Source organism: Mus caroli, chromosome 4, assembly GCF_900094665.2.
Source record: "Mus caroli chromosome 4, CAROLI_EIJ_v1.1, whole genome shotgun sequence".
In the NCBI taxonomy this organism is placed as follows: Eukaryota; Metazoa; Chordata; class Mammalia; order Rodentia; family Muridae; genus Mus; species Mus caroli.
In genome coordinates this window covers 37,620,508-37,633,031 of record NC_034573.1, presented here as the reverse complement: position 1 = coordinate 37,633,031, position 12,524 = coordinate 37,620,508, and the positions used below count along the sequence as shown (strand labels likewise).

The 12,524-nt window shown below is 52.8% G+C and overlaps 1 protein-coding gene across 4 annotated transcripts in view; it reads left to right on the top strand.

Moving 5' to 3' along the window:
- The window catches only part of Tln1 (talin 1), a 31,714-nt gene extending 19,393 nt beyond the window's left edge, over positions 1 to 12,321 (top strand). For 2 of the 4 annotated variants that reach the window (XM_029476490.1, XM_029476492.1), the window contains 31 exons: positions 113 to 232; positions 416 to 613; positions 762 to 901; positions 1,063 to 1,156; positions 1,240 to 1,329; positions 1,428 to 1,550; positions 2,996 to 3,139; positions 3,534 to 3,695; positions 3,894 to 4,034; positions 4,124 to 4,305; positions 4,464 to 4,596; positions 4,908 to 5,009; positions 5,085 to 5,255; positions 5,348 to 5,497; positions 5,599 to 5,700; positions 5,775 to 5,894; positions 6,994 to 7,140; positions 7,254 to 7,420; positions 7,527 to 7,710; positions 7,801 to 7,926; positions 8,028 to 8,144; positions 9,092 to 9,277; positions 9,357 to 9,464; positions 9,675 to 9,677; positions 9,875 to 9,980; positions 10,165 to 10,289; positions 10,404 to 10,529; positions 10,645 to 10,707; positions 10,820 to 11,002; positions 11,517 to 11,645; positions 11,752 to 12,319. In XM_029476490.1, coding sequence (XP_029332350.1) covers positions 113 to 232; positions 416 to 613; positions 762 to 901; positions 1,063 to 1,156; positions 1,240 to 1,329; positions 1,428 to 1,550; positions 2,996 to 3,139; positions 3,534 to 3,695; positions 3,894 to 4,034; positions 4,124 to 4,305; positions 4,464 to 4,596; positions 4,908 to 5,009; positions 5,085 to 5,255; positions 5,348 to 5,497; positions 5,599 to 5,700; positions 5,775 to 5,894; positions 6,994 to 7,140; positions 7,254 to 7,420; positions 7,527 to 7,710; positions 7,801 to 7,926; positions 8,028 to 8,144; positions 9,092 to 9,277; positions 9,357 to 9,464; positions 9,675 to 9,677; positions 9,875 to 9,980; positions 10,165 to 10,289; positions 10,404 to 10,529; positions 10,645 to 10,707; positions 10,820 to 11,002; positions 11,517 to 11,645; positions 11,752 to 11,877 — 4,068 coding nt within the window. In that variant the 3' untranslated portion in view covers positions 11,878 to 12,319. Of the gene's footprint in view, positions 1 to 112; positions 233 to 415; positions 614 to 761; positions 902 to 1,062; positions 1,157 to 1,239; positions 1,330 to 1,427; positions 1,551 to 2,995; positions 3,140 to 3,533; positions 3,696 to 3,893; positions 4,035 to 4,123; positions 4,306 to 4,463; positions 4,597 to 4,907; positions 5,010 to 5,084; positions 5,256 to 5,347; positions 5,498 to 5,598; positions 5,701 to 5,774; positions 5,895 to 6,993; positions 7,141 to 7,253; positions 7,421 to 7,526; positions 7,711 to 7,800; positions 7,927 to 8,027; positions 8,145 to 9,091; positions 9,278 to 9,356; positions 9,465 to 9,674; positions 9,678 to 9,874; positions 9,981 to 10,164; positions 10,290 to 10,403; positions 10,530 to 10,644; positions 10,708 to 10,819; positions 11,003 to 11,516; positions 11,646 to 11,751 lie in introns of all 4 variants that reach the window. The other 2 variants (XM_021159646.1, XM_029476491.1) reach the window with 2 other exon arrangements.
- The last annotated feature ends 203 nt before the right edge of the window (positions 12,322 to 12,524 follow it).

The following is a 12,524-nucleotide window of genomic DNA, read 5'->3' as shown; positions in this document are numbered from 1 at the left end:
ACTTTCTCCTTCCAGTTTTAGTGCCAGAAAAGCTGGTTATCTCCTGTGTCCCAGTGTAAAAAGGGGCTCTCCCAAATTACTCCCTCTTTGGCAACCCTGTTTCCCACTTCAGGTAGCTAAAGCAGTGACCCAGGCCCTGAACCGCTGTGTCAGCTGCCTGCCTGGCCAAAGAGACGTGGATAATGCCCTACGAGCTGTTGGAGATGCCAGCAAGCGACTCCTGAGTGACTCGGTAGGAGGACTGGGCATGACTAACGGAGGACTTTGCGTCTCTGGGCTCATCCTTTGACCCTGCTGTCCCAGATCTATGCCTTCTCACTATCCCAGGCTTTGCACCACTCCCCAGCCTTCCCTTCCTAAACTCTCCCTTCCCATCACCCCCCTCATCTCTCTGACGTCCCCTCTGCCCCCGCAGCTTCCTCCAAGCACGGGGACATTTCAAGAAGCACAGAGCCGATTGAATGAAGCTGCAGCTGGGTTAAATCAGGCAGCCACAGAACTGGTGCAAGCCTCCCGAGGAACCCCTCAGGACCTGGCTCGGGCCTCCGGCCGATTTGGACAGGACTTCAGCACCTTCCTGGAAGCTGGTGTGGAGATGGCCGGACAGGCCCCGGTACGAAGGGTCTAGTTGAGAGCAAAGTAGGGTATTCAGAACCTAGGTCTGTGCCTGCTTCCTTCATCTCTAGTCTGATAGAACTTGAATACTTGGGCATCCTTTTAGAGACAGATATGACAGAGTAATGTATGCTTCCCTTTAACAGAGCCAGGAGGACCGAGCCCAGGTGGTGTCCAACCTGAAGGGCATATCCATGTCTTCAAGCAAACTTCTCCTTGCCGCTAAGGCCTTGTCCACAGACCCTGCTTCTCCCAACCTCAAGAGTCAGCTGGCTGCGGCTGCCCGGTAAGCTGGACTGGAAACCCAGCTCTGGGGACCTGTGAGAAGGCCAGAGAGAAGACATTTCGGGAGACACTCTGGGCATAGCAGTAGTAAAGCAAAAGAAAAATATATACAATCCCATGCATACGGGACTCAGGAAAGATGACACTCCCCTCCCCCATCAGGGCAGTGACGGACAGCATCAACCAGCTCATCACCATGTGCACCCAGCAGGCACCTGGCCAGAAGGAGTGTGACAATGCACTTCGGCAGCTAGAGGTGAGCCTTCAGCATGGGAGCGGGACTGAGGAGCCAGCTGGGGCTGAGGGAGAGTCAAACTTCATGTCACTCTCCCTACACAGACAGTCCGAGAACTCCTGGAGAATCCAGTCCAGCCCATCAACGACATGTCCTACTTCGGTTGCTTGGACAGTGTCATGGAGAACTCCAAGGTTAGTGGGCCGAGGAGCTGCAGAGATGGGGACAGGGAAGGTGATGTAACACTGGTGCTCAGTGGGCATGATCAGAGCCTGATTCCACTCTTCCTTAGGTCCTAGGTGAGGCCATGACTGGCATCTCCCAAAATGCCAAGAATGGAAATCTGCCGGAGTTTGGAGATGCCATTGCCACAGCCTCCAAAGCTCTCTGTGGCTTCACGGAGGCAGCTGCACAGGTAATTTCCTAAGGTGGACCTGAGAGCAGCTCTTGCTTCCCATGCATGCCCTTTCTCCCTGGTGGGGGGGGGAAGCGGTGGTCATCAGAAGCTATTGAATACAACAGTCCCGGCTGCTGTGAGTGCTCTGATTACACTGACCAGCTGTGAGGCTTTTACTACTGCTGCTGGGGATTGAGCTAGGATTGAGCTCGAGCCCTAGCTGAGCTACCCGCCCCCAGGTGAAGCGCTTGTATCAGTTACAGGGGAGGGAGTGTCAGGGGTAGGGTTACTTTTAATCCAAGCACCTGCAGAACAAGTGGATTTCTGAGTTTGAGGCCAGCCTGGTCTATAAACTGAGTCCCATGACAGCCAGAACCACACAGAGAAACCCTGTCTCGAAACAAAAATAACAAAAAACTGTACTGAGGGTTTCTTTGTAGCTGTTTTTCTTTCCTAGAATCCTGCCATTTTGCCTCACCCTGTCCCTTTGTCTGACTTCCCCTCTCCCCACTCAAGCCAGTGGCTTGACTCTTATTTTTTATTTTTTTAATGTGTGCGAGTATTTTGCTAGCATGTATGTCTGTACCATGTGAGTGCCAGGTGCCTTCAGAGATGAGAAGATGGTGTCAGATTTCCTAAAACAAGTTATGGTCTTGAGTCACTAAGTGGGTGCTGGGAATTGAACCCAGGTCTTCTACAAGAACTAGTGCTCTTAACTGCTGAGCTGTCTCTCCAGGCCCAGGCTTGACCTCTAAAACATCTTCCTGGTTTTTTGTTCTTCTCGTATTTTTCGGGAAACATACAGAAGAAAAAGCAAAGCTATCGTATGTTAATTGCAGTATGAATTAACTACCATGATGTCTTCCCATTATTAAAATTAGAAATCTTTGTATCCATCCATCGCCAAAGCTCGGTGGTACTGTTGCTGCTAAGGCCTTAACAGCCATACACTTCTAGAATTGTCTTTTCCTCTTTTTCCTTTTTTAGCAGGATAGTCCTTGGCTGGCCTCAAGCTCACTACGTAGACTAGGCTATCCTCATGCACGCACTCCTGCCTCTGTACATGCACATATCTTCCATAGACTTCTGTTGCCACTTGGCAGTGCCCTGCACTTGTATTTTTCATTCTGTGACCCACAAACACACACACACTTCTAAACTGAAATGAACTAAAAATCTTTTTTTGTTGTTTTTTTTGAGATGGTGACTTACTCTGCACTCCAGGCAAACTCACCATCACCTTTGTCTCCTGGGTATTGGAATTATAGGCGAGCACCACCATACCCAGCCTGTGTACCTTTTTAAATAGATTCTGAAATTGTTGGGTCAGTTTAACAAAATAAGTTTGTTTTAAGCAGGGTGACGGTGGTTTCTTATTCCTGCTTCTCTCCCCAGAGAACTGAGAAAGATATATTCTGTTCTGTAACCCAACTTCCCCTCCTCCACTGCTCATTTCTCCTTAGGCAGCATATCTGGTTGGTGTCTCTGACCCCAACAGCCAAGCTGGACAGCAAGGACTGGTGGAACCCACACAGTTTGCCCGTGCAAACCAGGCAATTCAGATGGCCTGTCAGAGTCTGGGGGAGCCTGGCTGTACCCAGGCCCAGGTAATACAAGAGAACAGGTACCATGGGCAGGGCTGAGAAAGGATGGGCAGACTGCAAGAGGAAAGAGGGAGGAGAAGGCAGGATTCACCCCCCACCTTTCATAAGGGCTTCTCGCCGTGTCTCCTTGTTCTTCTGCATAGCACTGAGGGCACATCCTCTCTCGAGACTGAGCCCATCCTCCCACTTGTCCCACTTAGATCTTTCTCTATTAATGTATCTGTTGTCCTTTATCCCGCCTCCATGTCCTGCTCATCTTTGAGCACCTTTTTCTCCCAGACCTCCTATACAGACTTCTGAGGTGCCATCCTTTGTCCTCCACCTCTGAAATGGCTCCCTTAGGTTTGCATTCTTCCTTCCGGCTCTTATCACAGCTTTTCCATCTCTGTCTCCTCAGGTGTTATCTGCAGCCACTATTGTGGCCAAACACACATCTGCATTGTGTAACAGCTGTCGCCTGGCTTCCGCTAGGACTGCCAATCCCACTGCCAAGCGCCAGTTTGTACAGTCAGCCAAGGAGGTGGCCAACAGTACAGCCAATCTTGTCAAGACCATCAAGGTTCGACTGTTTGAATTTTCAGGTTCCCTGACCCAAGCCACCTTCTCTGCCTGAGTCTCCTCCTCATTTTCTGGGGTCTTTTGCTAGATTCTCCTATCCTTGTCTATCCAGTCTTCCAATCCTCTGAGCCCTTGAGGGTGGCCTGGGTTTCACTTGTGTACCCGCTTACTAAGTCCTAAGGCTCCCTGTTCCCTTCAGGCACTAGATGGGGACTTCACAGAAGAGAACCGTGCCCAGTGCCGAGCAGCCACAGCCCCTCTGCTGGAAGCTGTGGATAACCTGAGTGCCTTTGCCTCCAACCCTGAGTTCTCCAGCGTCCCTGCCCAGATCAGCCCTGAGGTGAGGCACTGCACCAGAGACACCGTGAGCCACTTCATCTTCGTGAGCATAAGTCATGAGACTCACCTCTGTCCCTCCTCTCTCCTCAGGGCCGAGCTGCCATGGAGCCCATTGTAATCTCTGCTAAGACAATGTTAGAGAGTGCTGGAGGGCTCATCCAGACAGCTCGGGCGTTAGCAGTCAATCCCCGGGATCCCCCACGTTGGTCTGTGCTAGCTGGCCACTCTCGGACTGTCTCAGATTCCATCAAGAAACTTATTACAAGCATGAGGTACTGAGGGTTAGGAGGCATGTGTGGCTGGGGACAAACAACGTGGCAGATGACTGAGTTGGAATGAGGTGGCACACTGTTGGAAGGGAGGGGAGGGGAGGGTAAGTAACAGCCTTTAAAGAGATGGTGTTTATGTGGGACGTGTGGTGTCTCTGCAGGGACAAAGCCCCAGGGCAGCTGGAGTGTGAGACAGCCATTGCGGCTCTGAACAGCTGCTTGCGGGACCTAGATCAGGCTTCGCTTGCCGCTGTCAGCCAGCAGCTTGCTCCCCGTGAAGGAATCTCTCAAGAGGTGAGGAGAAATGTGTTGAAGAGTGAAGAGTCCAGGCTCAGGGAGGGTGTGTGGGGGAGGAGGAAGGAGTGCAGAAGAATCTTTACTACGACATCCAAGACTGGGATATGCTGGGTCTGGGTAAGGAGTTAGATATGGAAGGAAGCCAGGAGCTGGGGTATAACTCAGTGCTAGTGTATGAAGCACACACGAAGCCGCAGGTCCCATCCCCATGAGCATCGCATGCGCAAGCAGTTGGAAGGAAGAATGGGGTCCTGCCCCAGAGAGCACTGTTAGAGTTACACTCAGATTTGATGTCTGCTTCCTCCCAGGCTCTGCACACCCAGATGCTCACTGCCGTGCAAGAAATCTCCCATCTCATTGAGCCGCTGGCCAGCGCTGCTCGGGCTGAAGCCTCCCAGCTGGGACACAAGGTACGTAAGGAATCGTGTGAGGAGCTGAGGGGATAGGTTAACAGTACCTGACACTAAACCCAGCGTCTGTTTCAGGTGTCCCAAATGGCCCAGTACTTTGAACCACTCACCCTGGCTGCAGTGGGTGCTGCATCTAAGACCCTGAGCCACCCGCAGCAGATGGCACTTCTGGACCAGACTAAAACGTTGGCAGAGTCTGCCTTGCAGTTGCTATATACTGCCAAGGAGGCTGGTGGTAACCCCAAGGTAGAAAGGGGGCCCAGGGGGCGGGGAGAGTAATTGTTAGCACAATGTAGAAAGACGGGAGCTAAAGGCTTTCTTGCCGCATGTCCCCATAGCAAGCAGCACACACCCAGGAAGCCCTGGAGGAGGCTGTGCAGATGATGACAGAAGCCGTAGAAGACCTGACGACAACCCTCAACGAAGCAGCCAGTGCTGCGGGAGTCGTTGGTGGCATGGTGGACTCTATCACTCAGGCCATCAACCAGGTTAGCGCCTCGGGTACCTGCGGACACAGGCTACCCAGAGGGACTCTGGCACAGAAGCAGTGACCCTGACAGTCTTTCTGTGCTTCATCCTCCTCCCTCAGCTAGATGAAGGACCTATGGGTGAACCAGAAGGCTCATTCGTAGATTACCAGACAACCATGGTGAGGACAGCCAAGGCCATTGCTGTCACTGTTCAGGAGATGGTAAGTTTGGAACATGAGGACTGCCCTTAGGGAGCTGAGCTTGGTCAGAACTTCACTTCTTTCCTTATCACTAGGTAACCAAGTCAAACACCAGCCCTGAAGAGCTAGGCCCTCTTGCCAACCAGCTGACCAGTGACTATGGCCGACTGGCCTCACAAGCCAAGCCTGCAGCTGTGGCTGCTGAAAATGAAGAGGTAAACATGGAAGCCATACTGCCTTCTCTTGGGAGATTCCAGTTCATGGCCCTTGTTCCCATGGCAGCTCCCAGGGCTGTCCCACGCTCCCTCACTCTAGTTAGTCAGATAAAAGGTACACCTTCAAGGCCACTCCATAGAGGGTAAGCAAGGCTGTATGGACTTAAAGGATCCAAGCCTTCAGTCACAGGTCAGAGGGATCCACAGCTCAGGATCCACCGGCTTCTGGGTTCTGCTTCTCTAGCCTCTGTCAACCCTAGTGAGACCTATGGCATCGTCTCTGCTGGGTTGAGTCTCCTCCCTCCCTAGTCCCTCCTTGTGGCAAATTCATGAGGCTTATCCTTGCTTAAGCTCTTGGCTTTTCCTTCCAAGAAAGTGAGTAACTGGATCTTAGTAGGGCATGCCTAATTCCCAGACCCTCCATAAACCCAAACAGGCTGGATCATAGTCTACGGCTCTGATTCGAATAACCAAGCATAAGTGCATCTCTCCCTCCTCCACGTGGTGCTTAGCACAGTCCTCACCATGGGGTGCCTTCTCTCACTATTTCCACGTGAAGCAGGGGACTCGTGCTTGACTATGAAAGCAAAAAAAAAAGCTGTGCAGGGAATATTTTCTTGGAACTCCATTAGTCTGTGGTACATGTTTCTTTCTTTTTTTTTTTTTTTTTTTTTTTTTTTTTTTTGAGACAGGGTTTCTCTGTGTAGCCCTGGCTGTCCTGGAACTCACTTTGTGGATCAGGCTGGCCTCGAACTCAGAAATCTGCCTGCCTCTGCCTCCCAAGTGCTGGGATTAAAGGCGTGTGCCACCATCGCCTGGCTACATGTTTCTTTTTAAAGTTTGTTTATTATTAGTGTATGTATGTGTGCGGTTTGTGTACATGTCATTTAGAGGTCATGTGACAACTTGGAAGAGTCAGTTCTCTCCCTCACTGTGAGTTCCAGGAATCTAACTCTGGTGACCGGGCTCACACAGTGTTCTACCCACTGCTCCATCCCACTCATCCAAGTTTTTGAGCATCCTTCATGGTTCCTCTAGGTGCAGTGGAGCCTTCTGAGCACTCTCAAAATCACCAATGTTCCCTTTCTGTTATTCACAGATAGGCGCTCACATCAAACACCGAGTACAGGAGCTGGGCCATGGCTGCTCTGCTCTGGTCACCAAGGCAGGTGCCTTGCAGTGTAGCCCCAGTGATGTCTACACCAAGAAGGAGCTCATAGAGTGTGCCCGCAGAGTGTCAGAGAAGGTGACTGCTGATCTCCTGGGGCTGCGTGTCTTTCCCATCTCTGTGTGCCTCCCCAGCGCCTGTTCCTTGTCCTCTCAAGCATGGGTAACTTTGCCCTTTCCCTTTGCCTACAGGTCTCCCATGTTCTGGCTGCACTCCAGGCTGGGAATCGTGGTACCCAGGCCTGCATTACAGCAGCCAGTGCTGTGTCTGGTATCATTGCTGACCTCGACACCACCATCATGTTTGCTACTGCTGGCACACTTAACCGTGAGGGTGCTGAAACTTTTGCTGACCACCGGTGAGCAGGGGACTGCCCGGAGGGAGGAAGGTTGGCGCGGGCCCGAGGAAGACTGGGCTGGAGGTTGGGACTCTTGGAAAAGTTGACCAGGCTGGGGCCTCCCCAGGGAGGGTATCTTAAAGACAGCAAAGGTTCTTGTGGAGGACACCAAGGTCCTAGTGCAGAATGCAGCCGGGAGCCAGGAGAAGTTGGCACAAGCCGCCCAGTCCTCCGTGGCCACCATTACCCGCCTCGCTGACGTGGTCAAGCTCGGTGCAGCCAGCCTAGGAGCCGAAGACCCTGAAACTCAGGTAGCTACCCAACATCCCTAACTCTGTCCCAAGCCTCACTTCCTGTTGCCCTTCTCCCCCTCACAAAGCAGAGTAACGTCTCCCTCACAGGTGGTGCTGATCAATGCAGTAAAGGACGTAGCCAAGGCCCTGGGTGATCTCATCAGCGCAACGAAGGCTGCAGCGGGCAAAGTTGGGGATGACCCTGCAGTGTGGCAGCTCAAGAACTCTGCCAAGGTGGGAAGCAGTGAGGAGCAGCAGCAGGAGGGATGGGGATGGTTAACACACTTCCTACTGCTTCTAAAGATGGTCTCCTCCCATTCCACTGCTGCCCTCAGGTGATGGTGACCAATGTGACATCATTGCTCAAGACAGTGAAGGCTGTGGAAGATGAGGCCACCAAAGGCACACGGGCCCTAGAGGCAACTACAGAGCACATACGTCAGGAACTGGCGGTAAGCACAAGCCGGGGGCACTGGGTGATAGGCTGTGAGTGAGGCCTCTCCTGCATTCCTCAGCTCTCTGCTTGCTCATTACCATACTTCCCACATCCCATGTCTCTCTGCTGAGCTGCATCCTGGCCAAAAGGCGCTGCTCACATTTGAGTCTCTCCTCAGTCAGAACCATGGCCAGCACTGCTCTGTATTGGCTTTGATATAGGAATATCTGCAGGGACTTTACCCACAGTAGCTACTCTAGAAAAGCTTTTTGCAGCTCACAGAATCCACTAACCAGGCTCATAAGGGCTCACAGAGATTGAACCAGTGATCAGGGGACCTGTCTGGATCTGACCGAGGTCCTCTGCATGTATGTTCTGGTTGTGGAGCTTAGTGGTTTTGGGGGTTCCTAACAGTGGGAAGTGGGGGTGTTGACTCTTTGGCCTGTTTTGGAGGCCCTTTTCCTTCTACTGGGTTGCCTCATCCAGCCTTACTCTGAGGATATGTGCCTAGTCTTACTATAACTTGATATGCCGTATTCGTATTTGGTTGATATCCCTGGGAGGCCCGCTCCCCAGATCTGGGGGAGGGGGCAAGTGTGGGGGAGGGACTGGGAGGAGAGGAGGGAGAGGAAATTTCTGTTAAGAAAAAAGAATAAATAAAAGAGAAGAAAAACTCTTTTTTTTAAAAAAAGATTTATTTATTATTATTCATTAGTACACTATAGCTGTCTTCAGACGCACCAGAAGAGGTCATCTGATCTCATTACGGATGGTTGTAAGCCACCATGTGGTTGCTGGGATTTGAACTCAGGACCTTCGGAAGAGCAGTCAGCGCTCTTAACCGCTGAGCCATCTCACCAGCCCCGAAAAACTCTTTTTGAACACGTGGATGTTTGAACTAAGTCATGACTGTTGCCTTCCCATCTTGGACACCATAAAGTCTTTCTTCTTTTTTTCCAACAGGTCTTCTGTTCCCCAGAGCCACCTGCTAAGACCTCTACCCCTGAAGACTTCATCCGAATGACCAAGGGTATTACTATGGCAACAGCCAAAGCTGTTGCTGCTGGCAATTCCTGTCGACAGGAAGATGTCATTGCCACAGCTAATCTGAGCCGACGGGCTATTGCGGACATGCTTCGGGCTTGCAAGGTAGACATGCGGGTAGTGAGGTGGGCTTCAGGGAGGGCGGGTCTGAAGCTCTAAAGCTAACCTGCTGCTCTGGGGACAGGAAGCAGCTTTCCACCCAGAAGTGGCGCCTGATGTACGGCTCCGAGCCCTGCACTATGGCCGGGAGTGTGCCAATGGTTACCTGGAGCTGCTGGACCACGTGCTGCTGGTAAGGAGGGAGGGAGGCGCCGCTCCTCCTCACCGCCTAAGCTCCTCACACCCAAACCCACCCTCCACCTGTCTCCAAATCATCCTCACTTCCAAACCTTCTTCCGTCTTGGCTTCTCCCATTTATGTCTTCCTCTTCTCTTTTCTCCTTTTCCCACCTGGCCTCCCCTCTCTACCTTCTCCTCTCATCTCATCACTCCTTGCTTATCAGCCGGTGAGTGGCACCCCACACTCTTCCCTGTGTGGAGCCTGATGCACTGTGTGCGCCTGAGCAGGACCTGGTGTTTAAGGGCTGTGCTGTGCAGTGCAGTGTGCTAGGGACTGGGGTTGGGAGCATGGCTGCCCTGTTTCACAGGTGAACGTGAAACCTAGGGCCTGATGCTCTTTGTCGTGCGCTCTGTCCCCACACAGACCCTTCAGAAGCCAAACCCAGACCTGAAGCAGCAGCTGACTGGACACTCAAAGCGAGTTGCTGGCTCTGTGACTGAGCTCATCCAGGCTGCTGAAGCCATGAAAGGTAAGAAGTAGTGAGAGACAGGAGGGAAGCTATGTTCCTGTCATGGTGCGGTCTCTGCTTCCTGGTTGGCTCTGAGCTAGCCTGTGCTTCTGGTCCTCATAGGTGAGGTGTTGCTAAACGAACTCCCCAGTGCCCCCAACCTCCCTGCCCTGCCTCAGCCTCCTCTCCTGCCTTTGTCCTACAGGAACAGAGTGGGTGGACCCAGAGGACCCTACTGTCATTGCTGAGAATGAGCTCCTGGGAGCCGCAGCCGCCATCGAGGCTGCAGCCAAAAAGCTGGAGCAGCTGAAGCCCAGGGCCAAACCCAAGGTCAGGGCTCCTCCCTCCCCTTCCGCCTGTCACAGCAGCAAGAGGTCTCCACCTCTGACCCTTTCCTTTCAACCCCTCCCCACTCCCCATCCCTCTGTAACCTTCTCGTTCCAGGAGGCGGATGAGTCCTTGAACTTTGAGGAACAAATCCTAGAAGCTGCCAAGTCCATTGCTGCAGCCACCAGTGCACTGGTAAAGGCTGCGTCAGCAGCCCAGAGGGAGCTGGTGGCTCAAGGAAAGGTCAGTACTTTAGCACCAGAGGAATGAGGACAAGGCACTCACACCCTTAGCCTCACAAGTCGCTGTGAAGTAGGGATAGCCTAGGTCTAAGAGGACTCCCTTCTTCCTTCTACAGGTGGGCGCCATTCCAGCCAATGCACTGGATGATGGGCAGTGGTCGCAGGGCCTCATTTCCGCTGTGAGTGTCTTAACACCCAGGGTGTCTTTCCGAGTTGGGTAAACCTGAGAAGGCTAGGGTGGAATGGACCAGAGCAAGAGGCATACTCTAATCTTAACTTTGTCCCCATTAGGCCCGTATGGTGGCTGCAGCCACCAACAATCTGTGTGAAGCAGCTAACGCAGCTGTCCAGGGCCATGCTAGCCAGGAGAAACTCATTTCCTCAGCCAAGCAAGTAGCTGCCTCCACAGCCCAGCTCCTGGTAGCTTGCAAGGTCAAAGCAGATCAGGACTCTGAGGCAATGAAACGGCTCCAGGTAAGAAACTGACTGATGCACTGTCTCCTCTGCTACACTGCTTTAAACCGCCCTGCTGAGATCCTCTTGTCTCCTGTTGCTAATGATAAGAATACCCTAACAAGAGCAGTTTAAGGGAGAGAACGTTTATTTGGCTCATGATTCTGGGTTATAGACCATCAATGCTGGGGACTCACGGTAGCAGGAACTTGAAGCAGCTCATTCAGGTACATTCACAGGCAAGAGCAGAGAGCCATGAGTTCATGGCTAGTGTTCAGCTTTCCCTCCTCGTAGAATCCTGAGTCCCCTGCCCAAGGAGTAGTGCCACCCACGGGTGCTAGCTCTGCCCGCTGAATGCAGTCAAAACAGTTCTGCACAGGCGAGCCTGATCCAGACGGTCCTTCCTTGAGACTCCCTCCCTTCCTAGTCCTGTGGTGTGGAAGGCTGATGGTTAGTTAGCACTTGTGTAGCCATGATAACGGTCTCTGAACTAGAAACCTGAGTTCTCAGGAGTTGCTGTTCGCTTCCTCTGCAGGCTGCTGGCAATGCAGTGAAGAGGGCCTCAGATAACCTGGTAAAGGCGGCCCAGAAAGCTGCAGCCTTTGAAGACCAGGAGAATGAGACGGTGGTGGTGAAGGAGAAAATGGTTGGGGGCATTGCCCAGGTGAGCCTCTCAGAACACACTGTTGGGGACAGTGTTACCTGCACTATCCCCCTGCTTCTGCCCCCAATGCACATCTTCCTGAGTCGCTTGGCCCTTCATCCCTCAGATTATCGCAGCACAGGAAGAGATGCTTCGGAAGGAACGAGAGCTGGAAGAGGCTCGGAAAAAGCTCGCCCAGATCCGGCAGCAGCAATACAAGTTCTTGCCTTCAGAGCTTCGAGACGAGCACTAAAAAAGCCCTGTGTATTTAATGCAGACCCAGCCCAGAGACTGTGCCTGCCACTACCAAAGCCTTCTGGGCTGCTCAGGGCCCAAGCTGCCCAACCCCAGCACTCCCCCAAAGTGCCTGCCAAACCCTGGGCCTGGCCCTGCCCAGTCCCACTGCAAGCCGTGTCCTCTCCCTGACTCCCAAGTGCCTTTGCACCCTAGGGCCCCTAAGTGCCTGCCCCCCTCCAGAGTATTAACGCTCCAAGAGTATTATTAATGCTGCCGTACCTCAGTTTGAACCTGCCAGGGCCCCAGCTGCTCCAGCCTGCCAGCAGCTTCCAGCCAGTCCCCACGGCCACGTCAGCTCAACTCATCCCTTTTTGATACTATATCCCCTACCCAGCTACCTATGGGGCTCGAGGGTTGTAAACCCAAACAGGTCAGGCTCCAATAAAGGTGATTCTACAGCTGCAGCCTGGCTTTATGAGGAGGCAGGAGGTCTTCCTCAGGGGCTCTGGGGGAGAGTGGGAGTCAGTCGATGAGAACAGGCTGCCTGCCAGGCCCTTTCTCACCCTGCTTGGGGGGGCTGCCTGCAGAGCCACTCTCCACACTTACGCTCCAGTGCCCCAGGACAGCACCTGCCGCTGCTCTCTGACTAGCAGTACACCTTAT